The 16738-nt window shown below is 52.9% G+C and overlaps 1 protein-coding gene across 3 annotated transcripts in view; it reads right to left on the reverse strand.

Annotated features, from left to right (window-relative positions):
* RPS6KA1 (ribosomal protein S6 kinase A1) overlaps positions 1–16738 on the reverse strand; it is a 43893-nt gene that overhangs the window by 19165 nt on the left and 7990 nt on the right. The window contains exons 1-8 of one of the 3 annotated variants that reach the window (XM_084785252.1): positions 10620–10747; positions 7745–7861; positions 7411–7492; positions 4583–4663; positions 4326–4405; positions 2161–2267; positions 841–878; positions 215–357 (exon numbers count right to left, since the gene is read on the reverse strand). In XM_084785252.1, coding sequence (XP_084641378.1) covers positions 215–357; positions 841–878; positions 2161–2267; positions 4326–4405; positions 4583–4663; positions 7411–7492; positions 7745–7861; positions 10620–10679 — 708 coding nt within the window. In that variant the 5' untranslated portion in view covers positions 10680–10747. Of the gene's footprint in view, positions 1–214; positions 358–840; positions 879–2160; positions 2268–4325; positions 4406–4582; positions 4664–7410; positions 7493–7744; positions 7862–8678; positions 8870–10619; positions 10748–16738 lie in introns of those variants that run through there. The other 2 variants (XM_084785253.1, XM_084785251.1) reach the window with 2 other exon arrangements.

Raw genomic sequence — 16738 nt, forward strand, 5'->3', positions numbered from 1 at the left:
TCCAGGAAGCTGAGGAGAATCCCCAAGTCAGGTGAAGGCTACTTCAGCCGGGTGGACGTAAGCCCACGGTAGAGCCATGGGCAACAGGGTGCAGGGCGAGGCAAGCTTGGCGGTGAAACAAGGAAAGAATGAAGTGGCCATTTCTCGCTACACACTTGGGGAAACTGAGTCTAGAGCTTGGGGCTGGGTCGTTTACTCTTGCCAGGACACTCACCATCAACACCCCATAGGACCACCAATCTGCACTGTGGGTGTGGCCCTGGCGGTTGACAACCTCGGGGGCCATGTACTCCACTGTCCCGCAGAAGGAATAGGCCTTCTTCTCGTGGTCAATGGCCTCCTTGCTCAGGCCAAAGTCTGCGGCACGGAGGGTCGAGAAATCATCTTTAGGATCCCTGCCCAAGGGGGATTTGACCAAGGTGGTAGCGGGGAGCTATGTCTGAACTGGGACCTTAGGGAGGGGGTGGCGCAGCTTGAGAGATGGCTGAGCAGTTAAGAGCACTGGTGGTTCTTCCAGAGAACCCAGGTTCGATTCCCAGCTCCCACATGCTGGCTAGCAACCAGTTCCAGGGGACTCTGGCTTTTGTGGGCAATGCACACATGAGGTACAGACACATATGCAGGCAAAACCCCCATATGCACATATAAACAGACAAACAATGGGGCCTGAACTTTGGCTTCTTGGATGCAACCTGCATCTTCTCTCAGGAGGGAGAGTGAACCCCGGGCCCTCAGCTGAGACCTATCAGGAGGGAGAGTGAACCCCGAGCCCTCAGCTGAGACCTATCAGATGGAGGCCCTTGCTAAAAGAACCCACAGGAGCAGGTGCCCTTCACTCACCAGTGAGCTTGATGTGGCCTTCCTCATCCAAAAGGATGCTGTAACAGAGAGACAGGAGTCAGGAAGCCTTAGCAGGAGGCACTGTGTGGCTTCTGGTGGTACCATAGGGTGGAGGACCGCGGGCCTGCGCAGAAGCAAGGCTCGGTCCAGATGCACCCAATGACAGAGTGGCAGAGTGGAGGCCCAGTAATGACTAAAGGGAAAACCAGAGCTCCTTATAGTCCGTATAGTCCTTACAGTCACAGGATTTGAATGTCTGTGGAACTTTTTTTTTCTTTCAAGCACTGGGTCTATTTTATTGTACAAACTGGCTTCAGACTCCTGGACTCAGACTCTGAGGCTGCTGCTACTTACAGCTGTGTACAAGGCCTGGCCTGAAGTGAGCCCAACTCTACCGCCAGCCTCTATCCTAGTCTCAAGATGGCACTGGAAGGCAGTCATTCGAAAACCCCAGGAAGAACATATCAAGAAATGATCTTTAAGCCAGGCGTGGTGGCGCATGTCTGTAATCCCAGCACTCGGGAGGAAGAGGCAGGCGGATCGCTGTGAGTTCGAGGCCAGCCTGGTCTACAAAGCGAGTCCAGGATGCCCAGGGCTACACAGAGAGACCCTGTCTAGAAAAACCAAAAAAAAAAAAAAAAAAAAAGAAATGATCTTTACAGCCAGGCAGTGGTGGCCCATGCCTTTTAACCCCAGCACTCGGGAGGCAGAGGCAGGTGGATCTCTGCGAATTCAAGGCCAGCCTGGTCTACAGAGCCAGTTCCAGGACAGTTGGGGCCACACAAAGAAATCTTGTCTTGAAAAACAAGACATGAAATGATCTTTAGTGGCAGCATCTCCAACGTCACACTGCATTAGGAAGGGGGCGGGGGTGAGGTGGCGGCTGGGGTGGAGGGGGGTGACGCAGCTTCTGGGCAGCCTTTGGTAATAGCAGTGTTGACCAGGCACTCTCTAATTACCTAAGGTGAACTTGCCCCTGCCCACTTCAACTACCCATCTTTCTGATAGCCCCAAAGAGAGGCCAGGCTGTAGGGAGAGCCACACCATCTCCACCAGAGTGGCTCTGTTTTTTTTGTTTTTTGGTTTTTTGTTTTTTCCTGGTTTTTCAAGACACGGTCTCTCTGTGTAGCCTTGGCTGTCCTGGACTCGCTTTGTAGACCAGGCTGGATCTCATAGTGATCTGCTTGCCTCTGCCTCCTGAGTGCTGGGATTAAAGGCGTGCGCCACCACGCCCCGGCTGAGTGGCTTTGTTCTAATAGACCCAAGGGCAGTCTCTGCACCCTGAGGAGAGGCCAGAAGTGTGGCAGGGGCTTCACTCACTTCTCAGGCTTGAGGTCTCTATAAATGATGCCCAAGCTGTGCAGGTGGTCCAGGCCCAGCGCCAGTTCAGCCAGGTAAAACTTCACGTCCTCCTCTGTGAACATAACCTGCAACAGGGAAAGAGACACTTCAGCGGGGATATCCTGCTCTCCAGAGCGGGGCTACTGTGCACTCAGGGCCTCTTGATACTGAGGATCTAGCCTGGGGACGCGGGTCCAGTGCACACACACCTTTCTCTAATACACAAGTCACTCACTGGGCTAGAGTTCGGAAACAGCGAAGAGTAAAAGCAACCCAAGTGTCCAGGAATAAAATGTCTCTCCCGGACAAGCTGGACGGCTGTGAGTAACACAGAACAAGGAAGTCTCCCACATCCAGACCCGATCCAGAACAATTCAGGATCACTGACCACAGGCATAGAACGCCGTACAGAAAGTCTCCCTTCTCATGTGAGAGAGGGCAGGGCAGGGACTCAGAACAAAAGGGACCTGAGCCGGGTGTGGTGGCACATGACTGTAATCCCAGCAGAGGCAGGAGGATCACTGTGAGTTCGAGGCCAGCCTGGTCTACAAAGCGAGTCCAGGACAGCCAAGGCTACACAGAGAGACCCTGTCTCGAAAAACCAAGCCAACCACCCAAACAAACAACACGCCCTCCAAAGGAACTGGAGAAGGTTAAATAGGAAACCAATTTAAAAAAAATAAAAAAGTTGGGCTGGCAAGATAGCTCAAAGGTTAAAAGCACCTTCTGTTCTTCCAAAGGTCCTGAGTTCAATTCCCAGTAAACCACATGGTGGCTCACAACCATCTATAATGGGATCTGATGCCCTCTTCAGGTGTGCAGGTGTATTCGCAAGCAAAACACTGTATAATAAATCAATCTTTTTTTTTTTTTTTAAGTTTTACCTGCAGGGGAAGTGTGGTAGTGACAAGACAGTACCATGAATATTTTTCTTTAGAATCATGAAAATGGACTGCTTATCTAAGCATTAACGTTTGACATATGAAAAGTTAGGTTTTGAGAAGGTCTAGCCACTCGGGACACATATGGTGGGAGGCAAGACCAATTCTTACAAGCTGCCCTCTGACCTCAATACCCACACCTGTGTCCACATGTCTGTGTGCGTGTGTCTCAATATAAATACCAGTAGGGTTTCTGTTTGTTTGTTTTAAAGTGTGGACTCCCCGCCCCCCCAACCCAGGGGTTGGGTTGGGTCTTCCCATACTTTAGACAGTCTATTCCTTCTCGGTCACTCGGGCGGGCCTTCATCTTGCAATCCACCTGCCTCAGCCTTGCAAGGAGCTGAGGTGGCAGGCCTCCTCTGCCACCATGCTCGGCCAAGCTTGGTTCCCTCCAAAGGCTGCATTGTATTAATGATCCTATTTTTCAGAAATGAGGAACAGGGGCCGGGCGTGGTGGTGGCAGCGCACGCCTTTAATCCCAGCACTTGGGAGGCAGAGGCAGGCGGATCGACCTGAGTTCAAGGCTAGCCTGGTCTACAAAGGGAGTCCGGGATAGCCAAGGCTAACACAGAGAAACCCTGTCTCAAAAAAGGGGGGAGGAGGGGGGAAAGGGGAGGTACAGATCCTCTTGTATCGGTCCTGTATATTGCATCATTTTGTACAAATGGCGGGACAAGAATCTCGCGCCTTGTTTCCTGGGTGGGTTTGGGCTTCTTTTCCTTGGCCAGCACACCCCTTAGTGCCCTATCTCAAGCATTGAGGGATTCCCTTAGTAACCAGAAACCACAGTCACGTCACGTTTAGGTTCGTACCTCCTCAACCCACCATGAGAGAAACTCTCAGAAGAGACTTTGCCAATGGGTGGCCTCTCTTCTAGGGCAGATGACATTTTTTTTTTATTTGCCTTTTTTTTTTTCTATAGTGTTCTTCCTGCATGTACACCTGCACACCAGAAGAGGGCAGGACTAGGTCTCATTCTAGATGGTTATGAACCACCATGGGGTTGCTGGGAATTGAACTCGGGACCTTTAGAAGAGCCGGCGGGGCTCTTAACCTCTGAGCCATCTCTCCAGCCCCAAGATGACATTTCTTGACGGCCAAACAGAACTGGGAAGTTACAGGCCTAGACCACCCTGAAAGTGTTCCTCACAAGGCCCCGGGATGGGCTCTTCTTATAGCCCCATCAGTGTGATGCCAGCTTACCTCCTTTGACAGTCGCGTGAACAGGTCACCACCGCGCAGGAAGTCCAGAATAAGATAGAGCTTGCCCTCAGTCTGGAAGGCTAAGAGAGGAGAGGAGCCAAGGCGATGTCAGCTGGGGCTGTGACCAGTGCCTCGAATCCCGGCCCCTTGGCCTGGCCCATGAGAGGTAGGACAAGGGACAGGGGGAGGTAGCCGGCCATAGGTGAGGGTGGACACTGAGGAGATGGGTGGCCCTGAGGCAGGGGCTGGGATCTCACCATAGTGTAACTTCACCACGAACGGGTGGTTCACATCGGCTAGGATGTCTCTCTCCATCTTGGTCCGAACACGGTCACGCACTGGCCAGAAAACGGAAGTCACTAAAACATACCCAATGAACGCAGGCCTCTCCCCAAAGCCCAACAACTCCAGGGGCTGCTTCCTACTCATTCCCCCAAGTCCACGCTCCCAAGGCTCCGTCACCCGTGGGGTACTCAATTAGTTCTCCCCTCCCCACAGCTTTTTTTTTTTTCTGAAACAGGGTTTCTCTGTGTAGTCTTGGCTGTTCTGGACTCGCTTTGTAGACCTGGACAGCCTCAAACTCACAGCAATCCACCTGCCTCTGCCTCCCGAGTGCTGGGATTAAAGACATGAGCCACCACGCCCGGCTCCCCACAGCTCCTGATCTCCTCATGAGGTCCAGGCAGCATCCTGGTGTCTTGCCCGGTTGTCTAGCCTTGCCTTCCACCGCACCCATTAGGCACCGAGCACCCGGTACACAAGGGTGCCCTATTTTCTGAGGTCCCCAGACTTTGACTCTGCACCTCCTTTGGCACACCTTCACCAACTCCTTTCCCACCTCCCATAAGAATTCCTAAATTCAATATTAAGGGAAGTTCAGAGCATAAAAAAAGCATGAGAGAGCCGGACATGGTAGCCCAAACTTTTAATCCCAGCACTTGGGAGACAGAGGCAGGCGGATGGATGTGAGTTCGAAGCCAGCCTGGTCTACAAAGTGAGTCCAGGGCAGCCAAGGCTACAAAGATAAACCCTGCCTCGAAAAACCTAAAATAAAAATATAAATAAATAAATAAATAAAGTAAGTCCTATATTCAATATTAAGATGTAAATCTTGGGGCACTGGAGAGATGGCTCAGAGGTTAAGAGCACTGACTGCTCTTCCAAAGGTCCTGAGTTCAATACCCAGAAACCACATGGTAACTCCCAACCATTGGTGCCCACTTCTAACGTGCGGGCATAATAAATAAAATAAATACAAACCACAAAATAAAAAAAAAAAAAAAGTAATTCTTAAACTGGGCGTGGTGGCGTACGCCTTTGATCCCAGCACTCGGGGAGGCAGAGGCAGGTGGATCGCTGTGAGTTCAAGGACAACCTGGTCTACAAAGTGAGTCCAGGACAGTCAAGGCTTCACACAGAGAAAACCTGTATTTTGGGGGGGGGGGGGTAGTCAGGCTAATTTTGAGCACTGACAGGCTTTTGACTGACTGGGTTCTTACTTTTCAGGTGAGGTGGGAACCCCTGGGCTCCCAGAATGCTGGTGCTTCCCTGTCACAGCACTTCCTACTCTGTTTTTTTTGTTGTTGTTGTTTGGTTGGTTGGTTTTGTTTTTTTTTCCTATTTTGTTTTAATTCATGTATTTCTCTCACTAGATGCTGCAATTAATTAGACCAGCCACTTCAAGACGGTTCCTCCTTCCTGGGGTAGTTCTTACTTTACCATCTTGTTCTGGTAAATTACTAATAGCCTTCAAGGTCCTGCGCCTACTCCCCAGAGTGTCCCACAGACGCCTTGTCTGCCGTCTATGAATCCTTACCTAACCTATCCCTTAACTCCTTGGCCTGGGTGTCCATGCATACAAGCTTGGTACTGCTATACCCCACTGCAAGGCCATTTTAAAACTTTCCCATAACAACCAAGCTGTAATCTGAATAAATTTTTTAAAAATTTTAAAAAAGACCCTCCCACCCAGTCCGTGAGCCCCTTATACAAGAGACCATATCTTTTCATTTTTCTCCTCCCCTGTGGCCCATCCTGAGGGATGATCCAACTGTCAGCCTGCACTAAAACCACTACCATCCAGCAGATAGCCCTTGGTAGGCCAAGGACGGACCAGGCCTTAAGGCTGACCCATTCTTTCTCCATGTCACAACCGCAGCCAAGGCTGAGCTTGGGCTACCCTTGATTGCAGGTCACACTGGCTCCCAGACTAATCAGAATCAACAGCTAACCCTCAGCTAACTGCTAACCACATTCAAACACATTCCAACTCCCCAGGATTCTTGACTTTGGCTTGAGGGGTCCGTTTTGACCTTGTCAGCCACTTCTGTGGCCCTTCCCTCAACTCGTCTTCTTTTATGTGTCCCCAGCTTCTGCACCCCTGGGGTTCCACCTCTTTTCTCGTGCCATTCTTATTTATTTATTTATTTATTTATTTATTTATTTTTTATTTTTTATTTTTTTGGTTTTTCGAGCCAGGGTTTCTCTGTGTAGCCTTGGCTGCCCTGGACTTGCTTTGTAGACCAGGCTGGCCTCGAACTCACAGTGATCCAGCTGCCTCTGGCCCCTGAGTGCTGGGATTAAAGGCGGGCGCCACCATGCCTGGCTCTCTCATGCCTTTTTTTAAAGATTTATTTATTTATTATGTATATAGATTTCATTATAGATGGTTGTGAGCCACCATGTGGGTGCTGGGAACAGAACTCAGGACCTTTGGAAGAGCAGTCAGTGCTCTTAACCTCTGAGCCATCTCTCCAGCCCGTCATGCTTTCTTATGTTCTGGACTTCCCTTAGACCTTCCAGGCATCCTGAAACAGCTCTGCTGATAAAGCCCTCTTGCCCAACCATGGGATTCCCAAGTCTCCCACCCTCAGGCATTCTGCACCTCACTACTTCCTTCTAGGCCTTTCCTTGGTTTTGGAGGAGGAGGGAAGGGCAAGGGCAGCTGAGGGGAGGCTTGTTTTCCATCTCCGCCTCAGAGACTCCTGAAATCAGAGGCACCTCCCTCACCGGCTGCACAAGCCTGTGGCCTGGCCTTCTTCCTCCGCCTAAGGCCCAGCTTCGGTTCTGACCAGGAAGTACTCACCTTTCAATGTGGCTTTCTTTAACACTTTCATGGCATACAGGTGCCCGCTGTCGGGCTGGGTGACCTTGCGCACCAGGAAGACCTGAGGAGGCAGAGGGCAGGAAAACCCAGGGAAGTGGGAAGTGACCGACCCAACCAGCTCCCAGCCACTGACCTCTAGATGCCCTAGAACCCCCAAGATGACTTAGCGCTCCCTGGGTATCAAAGTGACCTCTCAACCCTTGCCCTCTGACCCCTTGGTGGACTCCAAAGTAACCCCACCCCCACCCCCTGCGGCAACACTCCACCTCAGACGCGACTTGCAATGCCCTCCCGATAAGGGACTCTCACTTACTTTGCCAAAGGATCCCTGGCCCAGAACCTTGAGGAGTTCAAAATGGGATGGGTCAGCCTTCTCGGAGCCAGCCTTGACGTGGTGCGTGATGGAGATCTCCTTGAGGATGCCCTCATCCTGACAGAGGGACAGAGCTGGTAGGTGTGGGTCCTTCTGTAGGTGTGGGGCCCTTCTCCGGCAACACGGCAGACAGCTTATCCAAGCCATCCACCACCAGAGCAGAACAGGCCCTAACAAACTGCGCTCCCTCAAGAGCTGTGAGGCTCACAGGTGTCAACAGTGTCTCAAAGGCCAACTACCAGAAGCGCCAACTCAGGTGAGGCCCTGTTCCTGTGCTGTGGATGCTCTGGCCTGTTCAGACCCAAAGAACAGTACAGACATGGCCAGGATGAGTTGACCCAAGCCTTGGGTCTGGTGTAGGCACCTTACTCAGGCCCGCCCTTAGGGCTCCCCTCCCCCAACTGTTTGGGTTTTGCCACAATAGGAAGTAAGGTTTGAGCTCATAATGGGGAGGTACAGCCGGGCCTTTTTTGCTAGTCAGGATGAGATGAGCCAAGCCCTCTGCTTGTATGGATAAGGCTGAGGTACACAGGGACCCAAGAGTCAACCAGACACTCTCAACCCACTCAGTGTCCACCGGGAGCAACTGAGGGTTAAGGTCTGAGACCATATACTCATTCAGACTTCCTGTGACAAGCATCTAGGAGCCTTTGCAGCTCACTGCTGTTATAGGCCCTCCATGGCCCTCCAATCTGCCAGTATTGCCCCAAAGCACTAAGATGCTTCCTTACTTCCCCAGAAAACAAGTCCGGGCAAGGTCCAGTCATCTAGCGGGGCCAGGAGAGTCCGAAGCTAACTTAGGCCAAACTGGCTGCCCAAACACCTGTTCCAGGGGCTACTGCCAAGCCAGGACCAGACATCAGGGCACACTTACCGAGTCCTGCTGGGGACCAGAGCCAGGGCCAGGGCCAGGCAGAGTCTGGCCGATCCTGGACCGTTGCTTCCTGAGCAGCCAGGGGAGCAGGGCCCTGAGCCGCAGACGGGGCAGCTTGGGGTCCTGCTCCATCCGCCCGGCAGGGCCACGGCACCATGGCAAGGGTAGGCAACAACCCACCGGGGCTGCTGAGGAGGTGGAAGGGCCCAAGGCGGATGTGCAGGGTGAGGGCGCAGGGGGGGGGGTTGGGCCAGGCCCAAGACAGCCAATCACACAGGGGCTGTGGTTTGCCAGCTCCAGGCTTCCACCCTCCCTCTGTTCCCTTCTCTCTTCCCCCACTCCCCGGTGCCTGAGGTTGGCCCTCTGGCCCTCCCCTGCATCCTCCTCCCTGTGGGTCTACAAACAGAAAGCCCTCTATCAACCCAGCTGCTGAGAAGATAGGGTCCTAGAACAGCAGGGACCTGACAAGGTGCCCGGGAGGCAGAGACAGGTATCTAGCATGTAGAGGCAGGGCCAGGAAGACATACAAAGTGTTCTTGTACATAACATCCAACAGCAAAGGAGGCATAATATAAGGACATAGCTATCTGCAGCCGGCATGAGATAGACAGGCTGGGACCATTACCCGGGGAGATGGACACAGACAGGCACACATACTTAACAGAGATGCATGGGAGAACTGTACTTGGGGGGCAAAGGCAAGAACACGCATCCACTATACAGGAGGTAAACCCCTGACTACGAGTGACAGGCTCAACTGACCATGCAGAGACAGAATGGAGCCAAATCCAACACACCAAGGCAGAAGGAGCCGCCACTCAACCTTTATCATGTACCCAATTCACGAAGACAGACGCTTATCAACTGGGGACAGGGTCTAGAACCCAACGAGAGAGAGAGAGAGAGAGAGAGAGAGAGAGAGAGACAGACAGAGACAGACAGACAGACAGACAGACAGACAGAGACACAGAGACAGAGATACACACAGACAGACAGACAGACAGACAGACAGAAGAGACAGAGAGAGAGAGAGAGAGAGACAGACAGACAGACAGAGAGACAGACACGGCTGGCAGCAGAGAGCCAGGCAGAATTTGAGACCCCCACAGAATGACAGGCATCCAGGGCGCACCCAGACAGGCAGCAGGGCAGGGATCCCCAGGAAAGGACCACGTGAGGAGCTGTGGGTCCTCTCTTGCCTGCTCAGGGTAGGGAGAGACAAGAGGGAAGATAAGATGGGGGCCCCAGTACCCAGCGGCACGGGGTCACTGGTCAATCCCGTCTCTGAGATCTTCCAAAACTTTGCTAGGTAACCCCCAGGACTGAGGGAGAGGCCGAGAGAACCATCTCTTAAGTGTACTCCGCTCCAATTATTCCCCAAGCTCCATAACCCCTCTTGGGGAACAGGCAACTGTAGCTCAGGTTTAAGACAAGCCAATGACGGAGGTGTCCTGAGCCAAGTCCCGCCTCGGGGTCCTGTGTAACTATAGTCAGCAGCCTCAAGTGCCAGGAAAGGGTGGGCAGGTAAGTCAGCCAGAGCCCACTTCCTGCCCTCCTAAGCCCGCCCTCTCTCAAGTCCTAAAGGCAGCCTGGGCCGGCCCATCCAAGTCCTCACTCTCACAGACACAAAGGGTCTCCACAGCGCCATCAAGCCCCAGAACGCCGCAGGCTAGCCGGTCCCCAGAGAGTGATCTGGTGGAACAGGCAGAGGCATGGCTCAGAGAGTGACTGTGGTTAGGCCAAGGCCACACAGTAATTCCTGCTCACCTTGCCCTCAGATCAGCTCTTAACTCCTGCCTGAAAAGACCAAGGGGGGGGGGGGGCGGGAGCAGATGTAGGTCCCCGGAAACTCCATGGGTCGGAGAGCTTCTGCCAATCCTATTCTGTGCCCGGAGTCCACGGTGACAGACATTTCTGGAGACGCATCGCCCTTTTCCTCACCTTTCTGGGGCAGAAGCCAGAGTCTCTTTCAGTCCTGGGGAACTCTGCTGGGGTCTGCATGGTGGGGCTCAAGCTGGTGGCCAAAGGGGCCCGTTTACTCCTACAACTTCTGCTTTTTTTTTTTTTTAAGCCTTCTTAGCCCAGAAGGCAGGGTCTCCGGCTCCCCTTCTTTTCACTTCCCTCTCGGCAGGAAGGAGGAACTCAAGATGGGTTAGGCTCCCCTGCTAAGGAGGGGGGACACTACAGACCCCCAAGCTAGGATCCGGGGAGACCCCAAAGGTCCATCTTTTCATCTCCCGATCCTCCAATCAGGGAAGACAGGAATGCGGACCCAAGTCACAAGGCAATGAGATGCCCACGCAATAGGCATTCAGGACTTTAAAATACATATTCCGGTTTCCCCCACACCCCCACCCCACCCCCACACCCCCAAGAACATATGGGACAGAAATCTGTAAGGCCAAGTCTGGCCTTACCCAGCCTGGAGCACACCCACCCCTCCCCCCAGAGATCAGGCTGCACCCTGCCTGCTCCCCTTTCTCTTCAGACACACTACACCTAAGGCCTGGGACGGATAAGAAGTCAGAAGATAGAAGATAGAAGAAGAAGAAAGAAGAAGAAAAAAGAAGAAGAAGAAGGAGAAGAAGAAGGAGAAGAAGAAGAAGAAGGAGGAGGAGGAGAAGAAGAGGGCCACTGCGGGCAGGAGTGGACCCGGCCCATCCCTTCCTCCTATGGGGGGGGTGGGCTTCACCTTCTCAGACACGACACACCCATAGGAACTAACAGATGCGCTCAGGCTGCTGATCGGAAACAACTTTCTAGAAAGCCGGGTGTAGAAATACATGCCCCCCTCACGCACACTACACTTCCTCTTCGCTGTGCTCGCTGCAGGGCTCTGATAACAACGGCCTGAGGAATTGTGCAAGATGCCTCCCCGAGACCAGAGCTCTCTCACAGTTTCTGTAGGCAGGCAGGCAGGCAGGCAGGGGCAGCTTGCCCAAAGATTCACCAACTATCTATGCCAGGCTTCCCTCAACCCGCCAGTCCCGCAGACAGGGAAAGGAGCGCTGTGGTTAGCAGGGGACCAGAAGGGACAGGAAGGAGGAAACGGTCTCAGAGCTGCCTCTGCTGAACTGGGTGAGGACCTGAAGTCTCGGATGGGGATGGAGCGCAGGACAGACATCAGCTCACACTCCTGGGTCCTGGTCCAGTTCTGTGTCCATCTCCTCCACAGAGCAGCAGGAAGAGTGGCCCGGAGCCATACCTAATCCCTGTCCTGTAGGATCTCTGGGCCTCTGGCTACGGTCAGGGCCACTAGTAAGTTGCTGACCCTAATAGCCACTAACACTCCCTTCCCTGGCTGGCAGAAATCTGCAGGGCCTTCCAGGTGTGTCTCCCAGCATGCCTCTGGACAGGCTAGCTGTGCCTAGGCATCCTAAGGAGGGAGGGGGAGGGCTGGTCCCAGGTCCCAGGTCCCAGGTCAGGCCAGGGAAGAAGCACTAAGAACTGAGCTTCCTGTCACATGGGTGTTTAACCACACGGTCACTCTTTCCTTCAGCCTTAGCAGATGCAGATCCACCAGGCCTGGGCTTGCCATAGCTGCCAAGGAAGGATCATTTCCCGATTACAGTGATAAGGAAACAGGACTCAGAAAGAAAGTGACAAGCCCAAAGCCATGTGGATGGCACAGGGGATGGCTAAGAGTTAAACTAAAACAAAACAAAACAAAACCCTGCTCTTGTAGGAAAAACCAAAACTTTTCCACATTTCACCACTGACCCCCACCCCCACCCCACCCATCCCCGACACCTCCAGCAAGGCTTTCCAGCAAGCATTAGACAAGGGGGCCTCTGCTTTGGACTTGGCTGATGGCTTCTGGCCGTGGCTTCATGCATACGAGAGACAGACACTAGGAGGTTCACAAACTAAGGCTGGCTTGGGTCTTATCCTCAGGTAGCTCCAAAAAGAAATACTTGGCAACAAAACGCAACTGTCCTACCACACAGGGCTGTCAAGGGTAAGGTCCAGGAAGACTTTCTGCATGAGACAGTCCAGCTGGGCCTTGCGGATGAACAGGTATTGCCTGGACAGAAAGGGACTTAAAAAAAAAAAAAAAAGAGTCCACGCTGAGAGACAGCACGCTGCGAGAGGCACTTGGGAAGCCAGGTGCTCCCAGGCAAAATGTCTTTACCTCAGTATCAGCCTCTCTCCTGCTAAGATGAAGGCTCAAACCATCCCCCTTGGAAGGATGTCTCTCGAAGCCAAACAGGCCGCGGAGAAAAGAGACATCGTAAACAAAGCCTTTCTCTAGCGGGACCACAGGCTCTCCCTCCCCAGGGCAGGCTGAAGGAAGAGAGCCCAGGCATACACCCCAGGTGCTAAGCAGGCAGTCCGGCCAGCTCCAGTTCATCCCAAAGAAGCTTCCCTCAATACCTGAGGCTCCCCATAGTCCAGAGTCACATCCTGCCCGGGCTCCAGGGCCAGGGGAACACAAGGGATCCGGGAGGGATCAGGGTTTCATAAACAGGAAGAGAAGAGGGGAGGCGGGAGACACTCGGCTCTCAAAATAGACCTGCAGCACTTCAAAGGGGTCCCGCTCCGGAGATGGCCAGAGGAGGGGCCTGGGCTGCCCAGTCTACTCCCAAGAGGGGAGAGCGTGCACTGGAGAAGCCCTCATCTTCCTGAGGGTACCAACAGTATATAGACGTTAAAGGGCCCCCAGGAGTGCTTGCCCAACACCACCAATGCTGAACCCCAATGAACACTGTGCACAAACCTTGTTGGATACTTTAGTTTGTGCACAGCGCACCATTCTCTCTTCCAGGCGGCCCTAAGAGTTAGGGTCCCTTCTTTGTTTTGTATCAAGGCCTTGGTATAGCCTTAGCTGGCCTGGAACTCGCTATGCAGACCAGGCTGGCCTAGAACTCACAGCTCCGCATCTGTCTTGGCCTCTAAGTGCTGTGATTTGGGGCCCCGTGCTGCCATGGCCAGCCAGATAGGCTCTTCTGCATTCATAGGTAGGCTCTCTTCCACCCTTTGAAGGAATGCTTGCTCCAGGACAGGCAAACAAGCCACAGGAACAGAACTCAGATTGCCTGGCTCCACCCCTGCCTCACCTCTACCTGGAAGGCCTGCTTCTATCTCCCGCTACTCAAAGGCCAGGCAAATGCCGACTGCAGGGGGGGTAACCAGCGCCTCAGAGTCCACCCAACCGTCCTTCACCTGCCGCACACAGCAGAGACCATCTGCCTGGTTCATACTCCGCCAAGGGCTCAGATGACACTGGCTGAGCCTGTGATGTGCTTGTGTCACTAAGCACTCTACTGAGGGGGATGCAGGAGCCCAGAGGGTGTTACACGTAGGTCCTATGTGCCCATGACCATGTTATTTCCCCATCTTAGCACCAACCACAGTTTTCCAGTCTCCACCCTTCCCTCAGTCCACTACATAACAATGAGGCCCTGCAGCAGGTTGAGCGCCCCCTAGTGTACACAGCCCAGAAATGGCCACTGAGCATCCCTGGGCCACCAGTCAGGGATGGGTTTGCACTCAGGGCTAGCACCTGGGGTGGTGGATACCCACTACTCTTCCTCTTCCACACTCAGGGTTCCCCAGCCAGGGAGGAATGTGGCTCTGGTCAAACAAGGCTTGACCCCCATCACTGTGTAACATAAAGCTTCAATTTTCTCATCTGGAAAAATGCTGTTCTGCCTCTGAAAACAGTACTCAGGGCTGGAGAGATGGCTCCTTGGTTAAGAGCACTGACTTGCTCTTCCTGAGGACCCAGGTTCGATTCCCAGCACCTACATGGCCACTAACAAGCATCTCTAACTCCAGTTCCAGAGGATTTGGCGCCCCCTTCTGGCCTCCTCAGGCACTATACACATGTGAGGCACAGACACACACAAAGGCAAGACACCTGTACACATGAAATAAAAATAAATAAATAAAACCATTGCACAAAGCTTCTAGTTTGATGACGGGCACGGCTCAGCTTTTCCCACCATGTGACATCTGAGAGCCCCAAGTCTCACCATCTCCAGCCTTGGCCCCCTTCTTGCCACAGAACCCTCCACCTCAGTGTAGGAGCCACAGGCTGTGAAATGAGCCGAGGTTCCTGCCTGGACAAGCTCCCTCTCCCAGCGTGCCTCTCTTTTGGTTTGGTTTTGACACAGTCTCATGTAGCCCAGGCTAGTCTAAAACTATGTCTCTGAGGTTGGTTCTGAACTCCTGATTCTCCTGTTTCTGACTCCCAAGTACTGGGATTACAGCCTGCACCACCAGGCCTGGCCCCTTGGACTTGAGATATCAGGCTGAGCTCACTTCTACTGTGACCCCCTTGGTAAAACCTTCAAACCTAAGACCCGAATGCCTGCATCTCCACTGCGGACACCATGGCTCCCCTCCTGCCCCCTACCCCCCCCCTTTTTTGTTTTTTGTTTTTCAAGACAGAGTTTCTCTGTGTAGCCTTGGCTGTCCTGGACTCACATTTAAGACCAGGCTGGCCTTAAACCTACAATGATCCACCTGCCTCTGCCTCCTGGGTGCTGGGATTACAGGTGTGGGCCACCACGCTTGGCTTCTTTTAGTCTTTCTTTCTTTCTTTTTTTAAAGATGTATTTATTTATCATATACACAGTGTTTTATCTGCATGTATACCAGAAGAGGGCCTCAGATCTTATTATAGATGGTTGTGAGCCACCATGTGGTTGCTGGGAATTGAACTCAGGACCTTTGGAAGGGCAGGCAGTGCCCTTAACCTCTGAGCCATCTCTCCAGCCCTTCTTTTAGTTTTTCAAGACAGGGTTTCTCTGTGTAGCCTTGGCTGTCCTGAAACTCTCTCTGTAGACCAGGCTGGCCTCGAACTCACAGCGATCCACCTGCCTCTGCCTCCCGAGTGCTGGGATTAAAGGGGTGCGCCACCACAGCCCAGCTTCTCCCTCATTTTATTACTAGGAAACTAAGGGGCAGCTCTTTTGTGGGATGAATTGCCAGACATGGTGAGAGATAATGAAGGTCCCAAGCTATATGGCTTACAGGCCCCCACGGCTCTGTTGCTTCAGGACCCAACAGCAGGGGGCCCCTACTTTCCTCACACAGCCCCACCACACCCAGCTCAGCTACCTTATCTTAGGAAGCTAAGTCAATGTAAACATCAGGACCAAGCCTGGCCCCAAATCAAAGGTCGTGCTTACAGCTAGGCTGACCCAGGCCTAGAAGGCAGGGCAATGGGCAAGAAGTAGAACAGAGCAACGTGCCAGGGCAGTCCCTCGTGTGCCAGGCGGTTGCTACCTCGTCTACAGTTCACTCCAGTCCCATGGGAAAGGCCTTAATTCCCAACTTACAGATGAGGACCGACACCTAAATACTTTCTGGGTGACGCCTAAATACTTTCTGGGTGGGGTGGGGGGCCTGGAATCTAAGTTTGCAGAGAGCCTGCCCGGAGGGCTTTCAAGGCCCATCAGTAACCACTATCAGAGGACAAGGTACCCAACTTGTCACGTGGGAGCTTTTAGCTATGCATCAAACCAGCAAGGGACACTGGTGAGATGGCAGGTGGAGGAGGTTGCTGCCACGCTTGACAGAAGGAGAGAACTGACTTCAGCAAGCTGTCCTCAACTTCCACACGCGTGTGTGCACATACACACAAAAGAGCACGCAAAATTATTAAACAAAAGTGTGTGTGTATATATACATACATACATATACATATAATTGGAGGGGCTGGGCATGGGAGTATACACCTTTAATCCCAGCACATGGGAAGCCAAGGCAAGTGGGTCTCTGAGTTTGAGGCCCAACTGGAGTTACATGCCAAGACCCTGTCTAAAAACATAAATATAAATTAGTTAAAGGCTATATAGGAAAGTACCCTGGGGAAGCAGGGACAGCTGGGACAAATGACCATACCTTGTTTTGGGAGCTGAGAGTCCCAAGAAGTCACCCAGGGGGGCACTGGGCATGGTTAGGACAGAAAAGCCACCAGGTACAGGCTCAAATGTTTCCAAGCCCTTGTTTCACCCAGTCCCACCACGGAGATCAGCATCCTTACTCCCACGGAGATCAGCATCCTTACTCCCATGGAGATCAGCATCCTTACTCCAACCTCTCCAATCACT

The sequence above is a fragment of the Acomys minous genome (assembly GCF_964271855.1).
Source record: "Acomys minous genome assembly, chromosome: 6".
Classification (NCBI taxonomy): domain Eukaryota; kingdom Metazoa; phylum Chordata; class Mammalia; order Rodentia; family Muridae; genus Acomys; species Acomys minous.